The sequence below is a fragment of the Biomphalaria glabrata genome, chromosome 16, assembly GCF_947242115.1.
Source record: "Biomphalaria glabrata chromosome 16, xgBioGlab47.1, whole genome shotgun sequence".
NCBI lineage: Eukaryota > Metazoa > Mollusca > Gastropoda > Planorbidae > Biomphalaria > Biomphalaria glabrata.
The window spans coordinates 21284972-21300869 of record NC_074726.1 but is presented as its reverse complement, the minus strand read 5'-3'; the positions used below and the strand labels follow the sequence as shown (position 1 = coordinate 21300869).

General features: G+C 36.2%; 1 protein-coding gene across 5 annotated transcripts in view; it reads right to left on the bottom strand.

Moving 5' to 3' along the window:
* The window catches only part of LOC106078875 (uncharacterized), an 85293-nt gene that overhangs the window by 11126 nt on the left and 58269 nt on the right, over positions 1-15898 (bottom strand). For all 5 annotated transcript variants that reach the window (XM_056013629.1, XM_056013630.1, XM_056013628.1 and 2 more), the window contains 5 exons: positions 14673-14950; positions 7564-7733; positions 5916-7116; positions 2856-2941; positions 90-152 (listed from right to left, as the gene is read on the bottom strand). In XM_056013629.1, the coding sequence (XP_055869604.1) occupies positions 90-152; positions 2856-2941; positions 5916-7116; positions 7564-7733; positions 14673-14950 (1798 nt within the window). The remainder of the gene's footprint in view (positions 1-89; positions 153-2855; positions 2942-5915; positions 7117-7563; positions 7734-14672; positions 14951-15898) is intronic.

The following is a 15898-nucleotide window of genomic DNA, read 5'->3' as shown; positions in this document are numbered from 1 at the left end:
CTTTATTTAAAAACACTGTTACTCTTACAAGTTTAACCCAAACATACATAGCTGAATTAAACCAAGTCTAGGACAAGCAAGCTACCTACACTATAAGAGTTCAGTGATGTCTGTGTAGCTATCTCTCCTTTATTTGATCTCAGCATACCAAACTGTAAATAGAAACAACATAGTGACCTAGATCTAAATACTCAAAGTTAGACGATGAGACAAACTGAATGCAATCCAAATAGACCTATAGACTTTGTATAACATAGAATCTAAGCTGATTGTACTGAATCTAGTTTATTTAAAGTGGTCTATAGATATATATATATAAAAAAAAAACGTTTTTGTTTATCACTTTTTTATAGTAGAAAACAAACCAAATAGTGAAAAAAAAATCTAATGTGATGACATTAACTTAAAATGGATGGCTGTCTGGTCATGCAATTGGTACGCTGGACTGTCATTTGGACTTATTGATGCTCCCTGTGTCAAACCCTGCCTGCTCCCATCCCCCTTAGTCCTGCAGGAGTTTTGGACTAGGATGTAAATTATATTCAACTCTGAAGGAACCTTTACAGTTTGAAAATCAAATTCTTCTATTCATTAAAGTTTGTGATGAGAATCAGATAAAGTAGATGGATACATCATTTAATTCTTCATTACTTTATTCAAATATTTTCCCAAAGAAAATTTGTTTGTTTCTATTTGTTTGCATGGATTTCCAGGACACAGTAGAAGGGTTTCATGAAAACAAGCACACTACAGCAGTATTTATAGATTTGCAGCAAGCCTATGATAGAGTGTGGAGAAAAGGTATATTTTTGAAGATGAAAAAAATGGGCATCCATGGAAAAATGTACAGCTGGATCAGAGCATTCTTAAAAAACAGAACCATCCAAACCCGATTCGAAGGTGCCATCTCTAGTAAAAAAAGTTTGGAAGAAGGACTACCACAAGGTTCAGCCCTTAGCTGCACTCTCTTTCTAATCTTCATGAATGACCTCCCGGACCTCATTTCGGTCAATAAGGCATTTTATGCAGACTACCTTTTAATTTGGACTACAGAGAAATATCCAGTGCTGACTAGATCCAAACTAAATAGAGCCCTCACAACTATCTCCACATATTCAAAATTATGGAAAATGGAAATAAACAAAGAAAAGTCAGTTTATTCACTCTTTAGCCACAGCAACAAAACAGCAAAAAAGAAACTACATCCTAAAAATAGACTCTCAGCCAATAAATAAAGAAGAAAATCCAACATATCTTGGTGTAAAACTAGACCAAAGACTGTCTCTAAAACACTTTATGGCAGATTTAAAAGAAAAGGCATCACAAAGATTAAACATAATAAAACACCTAGCAGGAACATCCTGGGGAGCTGAAAAGAAAACCTTAGGACAGTTATACACTGGATATGTCAGATCTGTAATGGATAACTGTCTCTCCATACAAGTAGCTGCCAACAAAACTTATCAATCATCATTAGATACAATCCAAAACCAAGCTTTGCGGTTAATTAGTGGAGGTATGAGAACTACTCCCACAGCAGCCTGTGAAATAGACTCCAATATTGAACCTCTTAAGTTAAGGCGCAACAGAGCAGCATTAGAAGCTATTGAGAGATACAGAAGGTTGGAGGACGATCATCCAAATAAATTACTAACACAGAGAAATAGGAAAAACAACCAAAAAAAGCAAAGGACTCTGATCCAACTTACTGACGAACTAGCCCTAAAACACCACCTACCCAATAACAGAGAAAAAATTACCAGGTTTTCAAACATTACACCCGGACTAAACTACAAACAACCAATCATCAAAACACATTTACTAAATAACACCTTAACAAAAGAATCAAATCCACTGGAGCTCAAAGTAGGCACGCTTGAAACAATCGAAAGCTATCAAAAAACAGCTATCCATATTTATACAGACGGATCGGCTTTCAAAGCTACCATCAATGCTGGTCTTGGTGCCTTCCTGGTCTTCCCTAAAAATAAACACTTTGAGATAAGCGCACCCTGTGGTGATTACTGCTCAAACTTCCAAGCTGAAATTGAGGCAATTATCATAGCACTCCAGACAGTGGAAAACAAATTATATGAAGGAGTGCAACCACCATCAGATATTGTTGTCTTTACAGACTCCCAATCTACTCCGCAAGCACTTAACAGCACCTAAAACAGCCCAAGAGAGTTGACAACACTCATTGTGATAATCCACCAGATGATATCAAAATTAAATATCAATATTACACTACAGTGGATCCCTGGACACATTGGCATCATGGGAAATGAAAAGGCAGATAAGCTATCAAAGGCAGGTTCATCTATGGAACAACCAGATAGACCTGTTAACTACCTCACCCTAAGGTCAATGTTAGTCAACAATCACAAAGAGGAGTGGCTCAACCAATGGGCATCAGGAAACACAGGCAGAGCCATGTACAGAGAAATGACTACGCCTAACAAACTGGACAGTATTAACTTCCTCAGCAGCAAAGAACAATCTACAATCTTCCAACTAAGAACAGGACACACACCACTATTAAATTACCACCTGAACAAAATAAACTCCACACAACTACCCATTTGCAGACATTGCGCCCACCCCTTTGAAACCGTAAACCATATCCTCTTTGAATGCCCCTCCCTAATCCACCTTAGGCAGACCCTACTTCCACTACAGCCCAACATAACCAACACCCTGTACGGCAGTGCTGAACAACTGAAGAAAACAGCACACTTTTTTTCCTTGGCACAGTCTGCAAAAGAGCTCACAGCTCAGCAGCAATAAAGCTGGCTAGAAGAAGAAGAAGCATGGATTTCACAGATTTATTTGATTGTTTCACACTTTTCACTAACCTCTTGGTGTCCTGTTTCAGAGGTGGGATCAAAATCTCCAAAACCACTACTGTCAGACTGGACACTGCCCATACGGGAAAGTTCATCTATTAAAAGATTTGTAAAAATTGTAGTAACAAATTAGGATAAAAATAAGTAACATAACATAAAAATTTTTTTTTTTTGAAGCTGATGAATGTAGACTGTAGGCTACTGCAATGCAGTAAGTCATGAATGACAGATAAAAAAGGAAATTTTGTTTACCCCACCCCAGTTCCTCTGTAAGATATAAGAAACTGGTCAATTTCAAGTAAAATCATTAGAGACGTTTTCAAAATCTGAGGTTTCAGGCAGGTTCCAACCATGAAATTGTGAGCTAATAAAAGGACTTGTCGAAAAAACAGACATACATAAGGCCATTGGACATAATTTGCTTTTGGGGCCAAAAGGTAGTGAGCTTGACTCTAGGAGTTGTTTCAAGAGTCCTAGTGGTTGCTATATTCTTACATTTGTGATTATTTGAATGAAAAGGGGAGTAGTTCATTAAAACTTGTGCTTTATAAACACATATATATATATAGAATGCAATGTGCACACTAATGCTTTGTCTATACATTGAATTTTAGTGTAAAAAAAAATTAGTCAATTAATTAAAGGCATGTTAATTAATCAATTAATACATTTAACAATTATATTTAATCAATTTTTTAGGGCTTCTTCTAAGAAACTGTAATGAAGCTACTTAAGAGAAACAAATGATGCAAGAATGATATAGATCAATAGGATGCACTTGTAATCTTTTTTACATAAAGACTTTGTCTATTAAATCAAACTCATGTATAATTCAGAATCAAAAAGTAAAACCGAAGGCAGCATTACAGATAAATATAAACTTAAGCTTGATTAACATCATTCCAGCTCTCTATTATCACCTACATGCAGTGGGCTGGTGGGTCACTGTCTGTTCACCGATTCTTTTCTGTGTACGCCAGCTCGTGTTGTTCCCATGGCACTGGCATGGTGTATTATGGCTCTTATGACAAGGACATAGAATTGCGTTTGTGCAACAGTCAAGAGCAGTGCAAGTCTTTGATGGTCTGGACTCCTCTCCACCACTGCCATACCTGCGTCTAGCCAACTGCACAGAGTCAGTCACATGAAAGAAGTGTCGCACTGGTCTTTTACATTGGCAGTGACCTCCTGATGACAGGGCTGTGTCCAGCCTATGTGTTGAATGAACAGAGTTACATTTTGAATCACTCCCAACTATTTGACCAACATTGTTCAAATCCTGTCGTAGAAATTTTCTTGTTGAAGAGTGACTCTTGCACTCATAGCAATATGCATCATTTTCGACACAGCTGCATGTCTGGTTGTCCAGGTGGCAGCAGTGTGCATCCCTTTTATCATGTATAAACTTTCCAGAGCCATACGATTCTCCTGAGCATTTAAAACTGACAGATTTATCCACTAAGCAGGCTGAACCTGGACCTCTGTTATTAGGACTTCCATAATCCACTGCACAAGAGTCAACATGATCAATCCTGCACTGTTTGCCTGAACAGACAGCTTGCTTATCCCTGGTACAATCAGAGATGCTCCTGCCTTCCAAACTCTCAGTTCTGAGAGCACCAGTAACTGTTACTCTATTACACCTTTCAACGCTATGGTCAACTTGAAATTCAGTAAGTCCAACAGGACTCTCACTAACAGTTCCCTTCTCTGCCTGGGAGTGAACTGATCCCATAAGCCCAATATCCAATCAGTTGGTATTACTATCTTCTGAGTTGCATTGACATCCAAAGTAAATATAAATAGCTTAACTATATGTAATCCACATAAAAAGTGTTTATCATCTCTCAAAATGCAATGACAGGTAAACAGCACATGTTAAGAGAACACTTGGAAAACAAGATTGCCTTAAGTCTCAGAAAGAGAACACAGTCAACACAGATACACACTAACCCAAAATCACAGAGCCTAACTTTTTACTCCAAAACCTACTGAGAAGGTGTGGGTGGGTGTGTGGGAGGGGGGGGGAGAGGGGGTGACAACTTGGATTGTTATGATGTGTTTTTTTTTTTTAAAGAGATATGGAGAGAAAAAGGGGGGGGGGTGTGAGCTTGACTCACTAAGATATCTTGCCTTGAAAGACATGTAGATGTATCTCCTAAACTAAATCTGATGGATTTGTTTAAATCCCAAGAATTTAAAATTGCAGACTTTCATTACACAAAGACTAGATGAACTGTGTGGTTGTGTGCATCAACATAGAAGTAAAGAGCAGAGCAGTTCAAGTGGCTAATAAACTGATAGACACCTTCTGACCCAACCTAGTGCCATTCTATACAAATGTAGGGCACGGCACAACATTATAAACACAGGGTCTACACAAAAAGTTTACTCCTGAGATAATTAGCACACTTTCTAAAATCCAGAAACTAGGACACCCTTAGTTGTCCACCAAATAACCTGGAAATAAAACTCTGAAGGTCATAATAATCTTTATTTTCATGACATGTCAAGCAAAGAAATGTTTTATAGTTAAAAGAATTATTTTATGGTAAGAATAAATAATTTGCAATGGGCAAAATAATATTCAATGGTGGTAGAAGCAATATTTTACAAAATAAAAATAAAAAAAGCAAAGTTCCCCTTTCAGACCTAGAGGGTAGATAATGTTAAGGTCATCTGTTTCTTTGGCAAATGGTTAATGAGCAGGGTGTCATGTGGCCAGCACAACGACCAACCACCTTTACTTTACCCAACTTACGTCAGGTACCCTCTAGAGCTTGATGAACTCAGGGGCGTCCTAAAAATCCCAAAATGCAAAATACCAGTCCTCACTGAGATACAAACCCAGGACCCCAGGTTCAGAAGCTAAGCGCTAAACCACTCAGCCAACGTGCCCCGTAAATATTTTATGTTCACATTGTCTACTATAACTAAAACCAGACTTTAAAATGCTATCCATTAATATCTGATATCCCATTCCAGCTAACAACAAATTTGTTGCGTTAGTTCAGGGGGCAATAGAATTGGATACTTGCGTTAAGTTTTAGTGAAAAAAAAACACCTTACCTTGTGAATTTTGTAATTTCTTCATCAGCTCCAAGGGATTGATTGAAGTGGGTAAAGCAGATAGTTGTACTCTGGGACTGTCTTCCAGGACAGTGAAGGTTCCACTAGCTCTAGACCTGGAAGCTCTTATCTGAGTGTTCTGCCTCGTCTCAGAGGCTCCATTCTTCTTACTACTTAATGGCCTGGCAGCTGCTAACGTTGCCGCCAGCTTAAAGTCTGCTTCTAATGTCTGGCAACTGTGTGAGGACACAGGCTTCTGGCTAAAGCCGTAGGGGCTGACTGACCCTGATAGGGAGTCCCGGTCAGACTCTACACAACGCAGAGTGTCCAGGTCGTCAGTGGTGGTGGCAATACTGCTACTGCCGATGGCCGTACCACTGCTGCTGGTGGAGCCAGAATCAGACGATGTCCTCTGAACAGCTTTCACACTCAGCTTGCCAGAAGTCCTTGAGTGGAAGTCATAGCCCACATTAGAAGGTGAATGTCTCCCAGACAAGTTGTCTGAGCTGGAGACAATGATGCGAACATCAGTGCTGCTGTCGTTGTATTGAGACCTGCTGAAGTCTTCACCAATATTAGAACCTTTATCACATTTAGACAAAACACTTTGATTGTTGTTACCATCATTTTTTTGAGAGTCTTCTGTCTCGTCACTCACACTACTCCTGGAGATGGTTGGAGCTTTCTCCACCGTGGCTTGTCTGGAACTGGCAGGGGATATGAAATAATTATTGCTCCTAATATCATTGGTGTTTAAATAATCATTGTCCGTATCCCTGTCCTCACTGGACAAGCGATCTTTTGGTCTCGGAGGCAAAAAGAGGTCATCTGTTGATGACCTTTTCCTGACCAGACTCTCATTATACTGTCTGCGAATCTCCTCAAAAGCACGTTCTGTTTCAATGTTTGGTGTGTCCAGACTGTCTGTCGATGATTCTGTGTTTGTGCTGAACCTAGTGCCCAGAGAGTCGTGGCGCTCATGTGTGCTATCCAAGCTGAGTGAGTCATCCAGGGATTGAGACTGCCATCCACTCTCCTTGGAGGGGCTCTCCTCAAAATGGTCCCCTGACTCACACAAGCTCCACTGACGGTTGGTTTTCATCCTCTGAAAATGTTTCCTCTTGGTGGCTGCATCTTTAGTCTCCATATTCTCTTTCTGAGTTTCCTCCTCTGCTTCTTCAAATGTTCCCCTTGGCCAACCCTGTCCAATGCATTACAAAGAAATACAATAAAAAAAAAATGTCAAAGATTTTTATATTTGAGGTCTAGAAAAAAAATATTCATTACTTGTCAACAGACTAGCAACATAAGGATAAAATACTATCTCATAATCTATGTATACAAAGATGACTTCAATTTTATTTTTAAAGTGAACAAAAAATGACATCAATTTCATTTTCCATACATATAAAGATGACTTTACTTCTATTTGACAAGCTGATTACGTTTTGGGGCATAAGCAGGTTAATCTGGAATCTACTAGGTTGACATAAGTCTGTCTTTTTGATAGCAATAGAGACTTAGTTAATAGTAACATAAGTAAGTATAGAGTAACACATAAGTAAGTGTAGAGAAACACTAGATACAAAGAATTACAAAACATGTCGTGTATAAGCTGTGGGAAAGGACAGTGGCTCATAGCCCTCACCTGTTGCCTGTAGTAACCTTTGCTGGCAAGATATTTCTGATTAATGGGGAGTAAAATACTGGACGGTTGATGTGCAAGTGGCGGGGTACGGGAGGGACTCATGTGTCCAGCTCGAGCAAAGGAGGTCTTCATTCGTATCATGGAAAGTGTCTTTACCAGAGTGCTTATTCCTGATTTAGAAAGATAAAAACAATCATCAGTTAATTAGTGAGTCAATTAATCAGACATTTCTCTTGCAATAAGTCAATGAGATCAAGGAAATCTCTCAATGTATAGTAGGCCTACAATAGGATAAACTTTATTCAAATACAATAAATGCAAATACTTTTATTTCTAAAAATGTATAACTTAATCTCTTTCTCTATCCAGCCACAAAAATTATTTTATATAATGAAAAATTTCTGCATTTGTTTAGCTATCGTCATGGAAAACTAATAAAGAAATACTGATTTTTTAAAACAATTATATAATGAGATATCAAATGAATTTTAAATGTTTATAAGGTGTGAAAATATAAAATTTTCATTCAATTCTCAAAACAAGCAAAAAAAAAAAAATTCAAAAAGGAAAAATCAATTCAAACCAGAGACATTAAGTGACACTGCAAGCACAAAACTAAATCACAAGTTAATCTAAACAAAATGTGAACTACTAAAATAACTCCATTAATAGAACTCTTATAAATGAATTTATTGCATTATAATTGAAACAGAATGAATGAAGCATGCCACTGAAACATAGGGAAAGTAGGAAATAAAAACAATAACAACAATGAATCTTTGATGTGATAAAAAAAAAAAAAAAATAATAATAATAAACAACAATACAGCATTTAATAAATAATCTTGTCTCTACTTTGTAACTCTAATAAAGTTTTGTTAAAATATTGGTTAAATAATTCCAAAGAATCAATCATAAACTGTGGTTGCATATGGGGAAATAAAAAACATGGACCACAAAAAATACAAAACAATATCCAAAGGGTGAAGGAGTCCAATGATACAGCTTCAAGAAAGAGTGGGGGCAGAGGGTGGATGCATGTCTCATGCCAACATGCCAGAGTTTACCTTTCAACTAGTTTAACCTGACAGGTCAAGGTCACCACACATTTCATTGCAAGAACAAGACTTGAAAATTGGGAAGACTCAGGTTTAGAGTAAATGTCAACAATATGTCTCCATTGTTATAATCAACAGTAAAAATATGAATCTATTCTACATTCTAAATAATAAGCTTACAGTTCTTAGTGTTATGAAATAACAAATAGTTTGATGATGATCTTCTTTTTTCTGTTTTAGAAGTGTCAATCTAAATATCATTTATCTCCTTCCATGCTAAAATTACTGATTTTGGTTAATAATTGAAATGGTATAGTAAAGAAAAATTATTTTCAAATAGTATTGTTTTTTAAATTCTCTGTGATTCTAGTTTCAGAATAAAAAAAAAAAGTAAATTGAAAGCTCATTGCCAAGATTGGAATTGAAGGATTGAACAACAGTTGTTCTCTTCAAATTGAATTTAAAAAAAAAAACAAGAACTAAGTATATCAATAGCAAAATATCAGAATATAAAATTTAGCATTGTTTTTGAAAAGGTTTTTTAAAATAAAGCTTAGTTTAGTTTGAGTTTTAATGAGCCCAGTGTTATTTACCTGTTATTCACTAAACTGGGAGGATGATTTTGTTATCCAAATGACAAACTCTGTGATTGCAACAACACTGCACTAAACTGGATGTGCATATCTCTTACATTACTGTATAAAGTTTTGCATATGCTTATTACTAGTTTCTTTTCACAGTGTTGTAACATTTCATTTCATAAAGCACTTCTAAAGTCTCTAGCATAAAGTGATTACCACTTACAGTGAAATGAAAGGGCTAGTTCTATCGTTGTAACATAATTTTCCATATAAAAAAACAGTTCTGGAGTTTTGTTCCTTTAAATTGAAAGTTTATGTGTTCTTGTTTTTTAAGCAACCAGACAGTGCAAACATATGAATGAAAGAAACAAGAAGCTACAAATGGACTATTGATATAAAACATGAGTATTTATTGCAACTAATTTTGTTCCCAGAGGACAATACTTAGTTGAGAGCAGGTAGAACTACACCAAGAGGACATACAACAACACAGCCTTTTAGAAATAGTTTCTCTAGTCTTATATACAGTTTTTACAGTTAACAGGGACAGAAACACACACACACACAAAACATTGAAAGAATGTTTGGTACAATCAAATCTACTTTCCTAAAACTAAACAGGACCAGAGTGTTGAGTTCAATACATCTGTATGCAACAATCATTGAACAAATGGATTGGGATGTATAGTTTGTCATTTAATTCACTTACAACAAGACTTTCACCAGCTATTTTTACCAGCAAAATAATTTTTTTTATAACATTTATAATTTATATTTATAATTTATGTATAATATTTCTTCCCAAGTTAAGCATTGTAGATTTAAAGAACCGTCATTTATAGTGATGAGACTTGCAGTAATGACAGACTGACAGTTAAGTATACATCATGTGATGAGCTCTAGGGATGGGCTTACAAAAATGGGTGTTCTATAAAAACAATGAGGTTTGATTGTACCCATACATAAAAGAAAATACTCATTTAACAAAAATAAAAATATTCACAGTAAAAAAAAACAAAACATTAAAGAAATAATTAGAAAATCATAAAGATGTACAACTCTTGGTAAACCAACTGACCAGAACAAAACAACAGACTAACCAATAGTATGTTAAAAAATTAGTCATCTCATTTTCAATTTTTTAAAAGGCAAAATAAAGAGCATTTAAAAACACATGAGCTCAATATAAAAAAAAAAAGCAACAAATCAATGAAAGAAACAATAATTTGATCACATGTATAACAGACTTCCATCTTACATCATGAGTTTCAGGTAGCTAGGAAACTGAGCAAGGTCATAGCAATCATTCTCTACCTTTAGAAAATATGAGCATGTAATTATTAATTGGTCATTAACATTTACCATATCACTAAACTGGTTGAATACCAAAAATACAGGAGCAATTAACATATCTTTACTATTAAAACTGCCCAGACATTGCACATTTAACAATAACAATAATGCTGATTATAAAATGTTACAGTAAAATGTTAGGATAGTCACAGGGAGAGGGGAAGCCAAAGTGTTACACTGATGAGAAGAAGTGGCTGGGGCTTGAGTAACAACAAACATCTACTATAACTACAATCAGCAAAGTGTTCAGACTTCTCTTGTATTGGGGGGGGGGGGGGGTGCATGTAAAATAACTGGCTGGCTTAGTATTGAAATGCAAATAATAATAATCAGGCCTTTTTTAGTGATGGTACGGCGTACCGCACCTTTTTCAATGTGGGGAAAAAATTATTACTTTTCTTGTATTTTAACGTTTATTATTAATATATTAGTAGTTAAAAGGTAGGCAATCCATCACTGAGTACCGGCCCCTAATCACTGAGTACCGGCACCTATTTTTCTACAAAAAAAAGCACTGATAATAATAATAAAGGTTCTCTGAAATTTGTGTTATAATTTCATAAAAATCACAATCTAACATAGTCTAGAGTACATGTCACCGGTATAATACTTGGCAGAGTACCATACATGTTACTGGTGTAATATCTGGTAGGTATCTTATAAATACTATCACTGGTATAATACTTGGTTGGGTAACATACATATAACTGGTTTTATACTTAGCAGAGTATTATAGATGTCACTGGTATAGGACATGACAGGTAAAACAAAAAAAAAAATTCAACAAAATAATAATAACAAATAAATGACAGCAACATTTGGAAACAGATAAAACTGAGTATTTTTTTTTCTACAAGTAAGTAAGCAGCGAATGCAATTCTCACTGCAACTCTAAAAAGGTGATGTAAAGTTCACCTGTTGCCCAGAGTGCAATGTGGCCAGCATAACTATTGAAGCATTAACTTTGCCTGACATGTTATGTGTCAATTGGAGCCTTCAACAAGAATTACAATCAAGTTCCTGCAGCTACTCTGCCACTCCTTCCCACAAACAGATAAATATTACTATGAATAATAATCAATAAATATTTTTAGATTAGGCTATACATCTATATATAAACATCTTATTATTATATCTTACTGTAGAACAATCTTTATAAAATATTAAAATATCACAGAAAAAAAGTTTTATGGCAGGAGCTATATTTAACATCTCAAAAAAAAAAATGTTAACATATAAACTGTCACCTTAAGAACTGGACAAGGGCAGAATAAGGAGAAAGTGCAATACCCTGCAAGGTTATTTGTAACAACAGGAAAGAAAGACTATGACTCACAGGCTTCCATGTTAGTGGCATCCGAAATAAATAATAAATACTTCTTGGTTGCAAACGTTGCTACCCCCCCCCCCCCCCCCACCCCAAATCGATAAAAGGAAGATTCCAGGCTTTGGAAACATGGTGGCTAAAGATCAATATCTTATTTTAGAGACTTTGGGTAGAAACAAAGTGGTTAGACATGTGCCACTTTGTAAAATAAAAGCTTTAGAAGTAGGGACTCTGGTCCATTACATTGATCCATAAAGACATTGGTGATATGGAACAATAACATCCAAGTCTAGGTTTTTAAACATTTCCCCAGATCCACATATGGAAGACTTGAATACAAAGTCAGCTCCACAAAGCTACTGAATTGAGTTGACATGGAAACTATCTGGATCAAATCAGCATCATGAGTTCTTGAATAAAATTCCCATTAGCTACCATGACTATATATCAGGAAGTTTCAATGACTGAACTCATCTCAAACCAGAGTTTCAGTGTTGGGATATGTTTCAGCTGTTGAAGATGTGTCCTCCTCCGAGTCAGAAGAGGATGTGCTCACATTGGACTCGTCTATCTCTTCTTTATCTTTATCTGACAGTTTGTCAAAGTTGGCGGCTGATGGTGTCAGATGAAACCATGAAAGGGATGACTCAGAAGAATCAGGCTTGTTTATGTGCCTAAAAGAGCCCAGGCTGACCCTTCGTACCAATGGGGTGACAGTCAACTTAGGGATCCTCATACTCTGTGAGTGTTTAATGACAGCAGGGGTAAACTGACTCCAGTCTGAGGCAATGATTCCAGAATTGGTATTCCTGAGTAAGTTCAGCTCATTATTGCTGCAGGAAACCTCTTCTGATTCATCAAGAACAAAATCCTGGAACTGACTGACTGTAGATTTTAAGTCTGTGAATTCTAGTTGGCAGTTATCAAAGGGGTCATCATAAAAGTCATATTTGGATAAGTCCCTTTGTTCTGTATTCTTGCACTCAAAACTGCTATCAATAATGGGGAAGTAATGTGGTGATGGAACAGAATCCTGGATTCTGTCAGCAGTGAAGTCATGTTTTGATGTAAGATTCAAGCATTCTGACTCAAGGAGGTATTCAGCAGATGCCTCATCATCCAAATAATTCCTCTCTTCTTCAACTGCTTGCAGATGGTGATCATACAAGAATCTAACACTCTTTCTGAAAGAACTGTCAACATGTACATCTACAGAGGGTGTCTGTTCACTAAAGATATCTTTGGGTGGATCACAGACAAGAAGTGGATTTGCACCAGAAGCATCATTCCTCTCAGCTTCTAAGTCAGAGTCAGCTCTTTTTATATCAACTGTCAAACTTTCAGCATAATCATGTAATTGATCTGTATCAAGGACTTCATTAGCATCAAAAGTATTGATTCTACTATTTATATCAGCAGTTTCCACATTATAATTTGACTCTGAAAATTTGTCATCTCTGATGTTTGCTTCAGAAGTCTTGTCATTATTAAGAAAAGGTTCTTCAGAAGGTTGGTCGTTAAGATTTGTATCAACACATTTGATATCATATTTTGCTACAGAAGGATTGACCCTAACAATTGTTTCTATTTTAAAACTGTCAGAATGGTTTGCATCCCTATCGACAGACCTAGCCATATCAATAGATCTAGGAGCATTATCTATAACATATCTTTTATTTTGGTGAGATTCATCAAATTTATTTGTCAATTCATTTGCCTTTGTCACCTCTGTTTTAGTTTTAGAAGTGTTAGAATGATAAGATGCATTGCCCTGAGATACAGCCACAATTTGACCTGGAAGTCTTACATTTGAAATGAGTGGTGCAACATGAAGTTTAGATGTTAAATGAGAATAGTCGGTGAATTTGGATCTAGGTCCTGAGTCAGCAGCAGATGAATGAGGCAATCTAGCTTGACTTTGTGCTCCATCTTTCCCAGAGATGCCCAGCTTTTTATAGATTTTCCCTGATATAGCGCTGCCAATGTTCTTTGCTGCCTTTTTAACAGATGAAACATCCAAAAATTTGCCAACTTTCTTTTGTGATGGGTAGGTTGATTGAGAATTATTTTGTCCATGTGCAGTTTGTTTTTCAGATCTCTGTTGCGAATTTCTGAAACCTTTTTCAGAACTACGTTTGGAACTTGTAATCTCAGGAGAACTTTGGTTTCTTTTCAGAGTTTTTGAAGTGTCATGATTTCTTGCTTCAATTTGTTGACAAATATTTGGAGTTGATGATGTGAACACATTAATTTCAGGACAATGAAGTATTTCTGTCCTTTGTCCTGCATTCATGATATTTGTGGATAAATCTGAAGTGCTCACAGTAAAGCTCTCTGGTCCAACGTTATCTGATTTCAGATCATACAAAGCAGCAATCAGAGATTTGTCTTTTGAACAAACATCACTTTGAAATGTATTTCTATGATTTTCAAGAGTGCTGGGGCTCATTTGATTACTTCTTTGAAGGCCTGCAAAATGATCTTTTACTCCGTGAGATTGATCTGGAATTATATTTTCTTTTTGTACAAAGGAAGCTCTTTCAGGCTTCTGAAATTTGTTGTCAATACTTTCTATATCACTGTTTATGGCAGTAACTCCAGAGTTACTAGAGACTTTGGCTTTATGCTTCCTGTCTTGACTGACTTCGGTTTTACTGACTCTGTATGTTTTATAACATTTCGATCCCTCCTCATTAAAAAAATATGATGGCACACCTTTAAGTAAGAGGCTAATCATGTCAATGTAACCTTCACAAGAACAGAAATATAAGCCCAAAAAATACAACCCACCTGGTCTTTTCCTCGGTGCTGCTGGGATAGGAATGGGGGCTGACTCAGATGAAGTGGGGCCAGAGAGGGTAGCCTGGGGGGCCTCCTCAAAAATATCCGCTCCAACATCTTCCCCCACCCCAGGAAGACTGATCCCTGTGGCTTTGCTTGGCTGGCGAAGAAATCTTTCGGGTATTCTAGCCAAAGATGGCACAAAGCCTTCAGTCTCCAGACCAAAGCCTAAACTGGCCAGCATAATTTCAGGGTCCAGTTGTCTCTCATTCAGCAGTAGCTCCAAACTAGGGGAATAAAAAATTGGAGACATTTCAAGATGATATAACTATAAATTCAAATGACTAACAACCCTTTGTGAATAAATTTTTGTTTCAAAAATCATTCACCGAGCTCAGAACATGTCAGTTTGAAAGGTGGGACAATACTACTTCAATCATAATCTCCCAGCTTATAACATCTAATTTTAGATTGTAAAACAAAACTTCTTAGCTCATAATCTCCCAGTTTAAAACATCTAGGCTTGAAATGGTGAAACATGACCAGGCCTACTAAACCAATAAAATGCAAATCTGACTTAAGATAACAGTAAAAAATGTTTCACATAAATGTGTTATGAGCCCTTCAGGTAAAGGAAAGGAAAAAACAACTGCCAACTGCAGGAGAGGAAAATATTTTTATCTTATTTAGAAATGCATAAAAAAAACCCAGCAAAAACACTAAGTTGTTATCAACTTGAAATAAAAATCTTTTTTTTTTTTACAAAGCTTAGATCAACTCTGGTAAAAAGTGTGTACACGTTATTTCTCCCTCACGCATTCTGTGATCAAGCTGAATCTTCACACAATTATTCAGTGACATAGATAAGACATGAATCAATAAAAAAAGGTAACCAATTAGACTATTAATTACTGGTAATATTTTAATTTGTTTAATATAGCAACAAGGATAACTAATACTTCAGTATTCACAGATATGGCTAAATTTGTTGGTGTTAGTCCCCTTAAATAATTGTTATCAATATTTCTCCCTCATGCATAAACCACCAAAAAACTAAAGTACTTAAAGTAAACAATAAACAAAGTGGAGACATAGTATTGGATTCTCAGACAATAGACCAAGTAGAAAATTTTATATACCTTGGGAGTGTAGTCAGTATATCAGGTGGAACAGATGAAGACATTAAACGCCGTATAAATCTAGCACGTCAGACATTTACACAGCTAAAACCAACC